This window comes from Peromyscus californicus, unplaced genomic scaffold, assembly GCF_007827085.1.
Source record: "Peromyscus californicus insignis strain IS unplaced genomic scaffold, ASM782708v3 Scaffold_1__1_contigs__length_55948999, whole genome shotgun sequence".
In the NCBI taxonomy this organism is placed as follows: Eukaryota; Metazoa; Chordata; class Mammalia; order Rodentia; family Cricetidae; genus Peromyscus; species Peromyscus californicus.
Genome location: NW_026294492.1, coordinates 24,104,214 through 24,111,090, shown reverse-complemented (window position 1 = coordinate 24,111,090; position 6,877 = coordinate 24,104,214). Strand labels below are relative to the sequence as shown.

The 6,877-nt window shown below is 52.4% G+C and overlaps 1 protein-coding gene across 1 annotated transcript; it reads left to right on the top strand.

The window, feature by feature from the left end:
- The first annotated feature begins 4,019 nt into the window (after window positions 1-4,019).
- On the top strand, window positions 4,020-5,525 carry LOC128115177 (proline-rich protein 30-like). Its single transcript, XM_052745667.1, has one exon. It carries the CDS (start codon window positions 4,170-4,172, stop codon window positions 5,376-5,378), a length of 1,209 nt encoding a protein of 402 aa, XP_052601627.1. The 5' UTR covers window positions 4,020-4,169; the 3' UTR covers window positions 5,379-5,525.
- Window positions 5,526-6,877: the final 1,352 nt, after the last annotated feature.

The window sequence follows — 6,877 nt, the reverse complement described above, 5'->3', positions numbered from 1 at the left end:
ACACAATCCTGGAGGATTATATACTCCAGCCTTTTTGCCCTTACTCTGGCTAAACGCTGTGAATAAAAAAGGACCTTGTTAGAACTGAAGTGACCCTTGAGGCATGTAAAGTCCTTAAACATCAAGAAGGGATATAAGTGGCACTGTAGTTTGAGGTTATAACTGCTGCTAGATTTGTGTTTGTGGGAAATATTTATTGACTACTTTGGCATCAGTAACTTGGCATGCATTACTGTCTCCTCCTGTATCAAAAACAATAAACTCCATTCAAAAGATGAGGGAATTGAACTGAAAAAGAGATTAAATACTTTGCTGGGCCAAAATCATTCATGGTTGAAAGAAAATTAGTGATTCTCACATTGAATTGCCAAACTGCTATGGCTGGCAGAATGCAAACCAGAGCTCTAGCTGCAAGAGAGGCTGGAAGTGCTAGCCTTCTCGACTCTGCTGGGTGAGGTAGCTGCAGCCTCTCATCAAGGGGAGAGTTTTCTGAGGGACAGAAAATGGCTCGAATACAGGCAGCAAAGCAAGAGCCACAAGTTCATCAGAGTGGCTGACATTGGTGTTTCTGGTGATGGACAAAGTTAGTAATGTGTTCCCTGAAACTACCTCTTCGTATTGTCTTTCACGAGACCACCGAGGTGCAAGGAGATGCTTGCTTTAAAACACTCAGTGAACAGAGCGTCAAGTATTTCCAGTATGTCCACCAGACTGCTAAGTGGTAGAGAAGTAAAGGTGTAAAGGGCAATCCCCTCTCCTTCTAGGTGACAGCTTGGCCACCTTTACAGAGTCTGAATAATGGCAGCAAGTAACTAGGTGTGATGGTTCATATAGCTTGTCAACTGGATAGGGTCTAGAATCACCATGAAGATAAACCTCTGGGACTGTCGGGGTGTGAGGGGGGCAGTGTTCTAGATTAGGTTAACTGAAGTGAGAAGAAGATCTACCCTGAGTGTGGCCTGCACTGCTTCATGGACTGAGGTCTCTGACTGGAAAACAAAGGAGAAAGTGAGCTGAGTCTAGCCTCCATCTCTCTTTGCCTCCTGACTGCCAGGTGCATTGTGATCGTCTGCCTCACGCTCCTGCCACCATGCCTTGCCTACCACGGCAAGCTGGAGCCTTAAACCAGAAGCCAAAGTAAACTCCCGTTCCCCTGAACTGTTCTTGTCTGTCAACCTTGACACGGCAACGAGAAAAGTCATATCATAGTCCACGGTGAATTCTATCAGGTGCTCTCTATACATTCTGAGTCCTGATTGCAACCCTGTAAGATCAGGTTCCCAAGGCCACTTCTTCCCAAAGTATCATGTACAGGCTCAGAAGGACATGGCCAAGTTACAGTCAATAAGAGGCAAATCCCAGTGTAGAATTCGAGGTCCACCCAACCAACTCCAAATCGAGGAAAGAACAGCTCAGTAGCTTGAGGAAATCTCACAGCCAGAAGCAAGGCTGGGACAGGAACACACGGCCTTCTCCCTATGACACCTTGAGCTTCAGACAGGGCTCAAGGGATCCCATTACCTTTGTGTTCCCTTTGCTGTCTTATGCTGTACTTGCTGGCCCTTCTTGCCTTTGTTGTTCTGAATGCTTTTCGTTTGCTCTGGGTTTTTAAAGCTTGTCCACTTTTTTGCTCGGTCTTTGTGCTCAGACAATGGCCATCTTAGCTGATCCTGGGAGGGAGATGTTACAGGGCTTACAATACCCGGAGGTATCCTCCAAAAGCAGGCCAAAGAGAATAAGTCCTCAGCCAGTTGACCTTAAGGGTCTAACTTCTCATGATGAAGCTGCTCCCTGGGATGTGTGATACCCATCCCCCTTTTTGGAGAGAAAGCCTTGGATTGTAGCTTCCATCTACGGGACTGCTGGGCTATCTCATGCTGATCACCCACCCTTTCTGCTAGTGAGTTCTTTCCCTTGCAGGGTTGATTAGCTTCTTCTTCTTTTTTTTTTTTTTTTTTTTTTTTTTAAGATTTACTTATTTATGTATTATGTACACAGAAGAGGGCGCCAGATCTCATTACAGATGGTTGTGAGCCACCATGTGGGTGCTGGGAATTGAACTCAGGACCTCTGGAAGAGCAGTCGGTACTCTTAACCTCTGAGCCATCTCTCCAGCCCCTGTTGATTAGCTTCTTAACAAGAGCAAAGAACTATTGAAGAGGGAACCTGCTCAGGGAACATAATCACTGTGGCTGGGAGTATGACAGAGACATTGAGCAGGGTGCCTTCCAACTAGTCCTGTCTACCAGGAAAGATCTAGTATTCTGAAAGAGGTCTCCAGTGGCTAGAAGGAATAGAAAGAAGGGTGAAGGGTGAAGCAGAAAAGGAAAAGGAAGAAAAGGAGGACTAGGAAGAGAGAGAGAGAGAGAGAGAGAGAGAGAGAGAGAGAGAGAGAGAGAGAGAGAGAGGAGAGGGGGAGAGGGGGAGAGGGGGGAGAGGGGGGAGAGGGGGGAGAGAGAGGGGGAGAGGTGAGAGAAGGGGAGAGAGAGGGGGAGAGGTGAGAGAAGGGGAGAGAGAGGGGGAGAGGTGAGAGAAGGGGAGAGAGAGGGGGAGAGGTGAGAGAAGGGGGAGAGAGAGAGAGAAGGGGAGAGGAGAGAGAGAAGGGGGAGAGGAGAGAGAGAAGGGGGAGAGGAGAGAGAGAAGGGGGAGAGGAGAGAGAGAAGGGGGAGAGGAGAGAGAGAAGGGGGAGAGGAGAGAGAGAAGGGGGAGAGGAGAGAGAGAAGGGGGAGAGGAGAGAGAGGGGAGGGAGAGGAGAGAGAGAGGGGAGGGAGAGGAGAGAGAGAGGGGAGGGAGAGGAGAGAGAGAGGGGAGGGAGAGAGGGGGAGGGAGGGAGGAGGGGGGGGGAGATCCAGAGCATTGGGGGAGGGGAGGACAGAATCTATGATGTCATTATCTGACCTCTGTGACCTATGATGCCAGAGAGCGCTGCTTCCAGGGAATGAGCCCCTCAGCTCCCAGTGGGGGCGGCAACGCCGCCCCTTAGGCAAAGCTTCCGTCTCTTGGAGCCTTTTACCAGCTGACCCTACTGTTGCTGCCCCTGGGTCTGACAATCATCTCAGCCAAGGCCAGGCTGAGCGAGAGGGACACCACTCTGAAGGGTGACAAGAGGCCAGGGGAGCCAGTATGCCAGGAAATCAGGATGCTTACAAAGTCTGTGTGTCAGGGTTAGAAGGGCAAAACCCTGTTCCACAGAAGAGCTCTGGTTGAAAAAAAAAGGACGGAGGGTACCACTCAGACTGGAATTGTGGGTCAGAGTCTGTTTAAGGGGTCAGAGGCTGGAGGCAGAGGGGGTAGATGGACTGTTGTGTGACTCTGCTTTCTCTCCCAGGTCCCCTATTTGAAGAAGTGTCTTTGGAAACAGCGGAAGGAATCCACGTTGGTAAAAGTCACTGCCCAGTATTCTCCATTCCTTTCCCGTCTTGGTCCCTACGGCCCTAAGCCGCCTCTTTTGACGCTATCCTATGCTCTATCTTTCCAATCTCCTCCACTTCTTCACCTTCTCTAGAGCATCTTGCCAGGTTTTCTGACCTCAAAGGTGACACACAGCTAGTGTCTTTGTTGTTATTTTGAGACAGACTCACGTGACCCAGGCTGGCCTTGATCTCCTTGTGTCCCTGCTGGGATTAGAGGCTCGTGCCAGCAGGCCACGACTATGTGGTGTTGGGGATCAACCCCAGGACTTTATGCATGCTAGGCTGAGCCACACCCAGAGATCTCACATCTTGGGGCTTGATGCGTTCACACTGGCACCGTGCACCTGAAGCCGAGTCCAGAAGTGGACCAACCCTTCCACTGTCTTGACCTCTGTCTTTTTCTCTGCAGGTCCTACAGACAGTGTCTTCCTCCGGATTCTACCCACGTAGTTGCAGTTGTCCCTTGGCTCCCAAGGGACAGCTCTCATTCCCCATTTCCCTACGTCCCTGGCGAATGGCTAAGAAAAATTGAAGAGCCAAGCTTAGAGGCAGGCTCCGGACGGAGCACGTCAGAGTCAAGCGGAAGAGGCTTCGTGCTCCCTTGCCCTGCTGCTGACGCCCGCAGCAAAACTAAGCAGCAGCCACGCTGCTGATCACCAGCCACAACTGGCCTCAGAGATCCCCACACTGACTCTGTTAGGTCTCTACTCACTGGTCTTGTTGCCCCACCCACTTTTTTTCCCCGGATTCCAGGCAATGTTGCCTCAAAACAAGGACCACCAGGTGCCGTTACAGAACGCAGTGCCCCCAGGGTGTTCCCCTCAGGTCCTCTCACAATTTGTGGACTCCAGTCCATTCAACTTAGCGTCTCTCTCTCCCCATCTGACCCTCCCTCCTTCCCACCTACCTTTGCCCTCTCCCTCACAGGCCTATTCCTCAGTCTCCTGGTCGCCCCAGTCCCGCTCTCCTGGGCCTCACTTATACTCTTCGGACTCCAAATCTGACTTTGTCCCTCTTCCCTCCTCTTCCTCTCTCCCAAGTCCCCCCACTTTCTTTGGCCAAAACTGCTCTCGTCTCCCCTCTCCACACACATCCTCTTCCCGCAACTTCGGGCTGTGCCTCTCTCCTCCCCTTAGCAGCTCCTCTTCTCTTTCCCAGCTGCAGAATTCCTCTCCTGGCTCTTGCCAGTCTCCTTCCCACCTCCAGGACCTTCCCAATTCCACCAGGGTCACTTCCCCCAGCCCCAGCGTACCTTCTCCAGGGATTCCCAGTAACAAACAAACATGGCAGGGGCCTCCATCCGGAAACACCAGGTCCCCTGGGGCGGCAGAGGGATGCATGGCAAGCAAGTTGGACCCTGCAGAATTCCAGGACCCAGAGGCCCTCGCCCAAGCGCTAGCGCTCCTTGTGGGGCGCCGCAGAATTGCCCGAGACCTGAAGATACTGTTTCTGCAGCACCTCTGGCTAGGCACAACCGGCCAGCCTCCAGTCCTGGAGTACCCCATTTGTCTAGCGTGCCTCCAGCCCCGCACCCCGTCTTGCCCCACCCTCAAGCACAAGACTGGGCCGAGGCTGCTTGCCTTCCCTCAACTACTGCCCCCTGCAGAGGGCCAGGAATCTGGGCCTCTCCGTTTAGGCATTGGCTTCAGCCTCCGCTTGCCTCCTGGCCAGGCCAAAGCCTTGCATCTGCTCCCAGAAAAAAAGCAGCAGGAAGCAAGGCGTCCCAGAGAGGTCCTCCGGAGCCAAAGGCCTGCACCCCAGGTACCAGCAGCTCAAGTCACAGGCACACTCTCCCGGGAGGAGAGCCTCAGGTCTGCAGGCCTCCAATCAACAAAATCCAACCAGTGTTTCAGGTCTTCACCTCAGGCACCAAGACGGGTCACTGTCTCCCCAAAGCCCTGGTCGTGTCCTGTCCCAAGGAGGTCTGTGTCTCCAGAATCTATTCCCCAAAAGTTGCCATTTTAATTCCAGAGCAACGGAGACCCTCTGGAACACCCCCTTCAAACCCCACCCTCTCTACCAGGACTTCTCAGACCTTGGGAAGTCACAGAAACACCTTGAAGGGCTGGCTGGCCGGAGGCCAGGTGTGTTCTCCTGCCTTGAACCCTGGGAACCCCTTGTGGAACCTGCTCTCCCCTGGTTGAAGAGGACCAGAGGCACCCAAGGCCCTCCTCATTCAGCCTTCAGTGGAGCCAATAAAGCCTAACTAACCCTGAGAACCTTGTTTGTGTTCTACTGTGCTCACAGGATGGGATCAATGGCTAAAGGAGAAGGCCAGTCCCCAACAAGGCTGGACAAGGACACCAAGTGCCATATACCCCGGTTCCTGAGGTGCTTAGGGACCTCTGCAAGGCCCTTCTCGGATTTCATTCAAGTCTGTGGACAGATCATTGCAATCAAAGATTAGGCCACTGGGCCCATTCCTCAGGGGATAGCCTGGGTTGACACGCAGCAGCCCACTTTTAAAGACACTGCTAGTAACTCATTCACAGGGGAACACAGGAATCCATGCACAGACCAGAAGGCTCCCTCAGAAGGACGAGGTGCGGACTTGGGGTGGGGGGAACTAGAGAGATGGCTGGAGTGGTTAAGAGCACTAGCTGCCCTTCCAGCCGATTCAGGTTCAATTACCAGCACCCACACAGCAGCTCACAACTGTAACCCCAGTTCCAGGGAATCCAACGCCCTCTTCTGGTTTCAGTGGGCACCTGCAAGAAGCACGCGCGCACTCACGCTCACACACACACACACACACACACACACACACACACACACACACCACGCATGCATGCACAAGAGAGATAGAGATAGAGTAAAATAAAACAACTCTAAGAAGGAGTGGGAGTGAGGTACCAGGCACAGAACACAGAAGACACCTGCCGAGGAGCAACCGCCACCCCTAACTTCTCTGTTCCAGAAGCGGGTGTCAAGCCACGAGAAAGAGCCCAATCAGCTGCGGAGGATGCTGTCAAAGCGGGGGGGTGGTGGTGGTGATTTCTTCCTATTAGGATATTAGGAAGCGGTGGATCTGATTTAAAGCCAGCTTTGTTTTGGAGTCCCTGCCCTCGCTGTGCCCTGGGAGAAACCACTTCCTCTCCGGAGTAACACATTAAAGGTCCCGGCCTCTAGGAGTCCCTGCATCCCTCCTGCAGTGGGGACCATCCCAATTCGAGAACCTTTTAATTCAAGGTTTACTGATCTTCAGCAGTCCCTTCCAGCCCCACGCCCCACACAAAGATGGCAGATCCGCGAATTCACTGGCTAGGTTGTCTAGATGAAGGAAATGAACTGACAAATCCCAGGCCCAGTGAGAGCTCCTGTCTCAAAAACTAACGCGGAAAAGTAACTAGACAGACACCCGAGAGCAATCTCTACCTTCCACATGCATACACACATGTGTACATTAACTCACACATGTGTATACACACATGAACACACACATACATGTTCAGAAAACAGCTAGG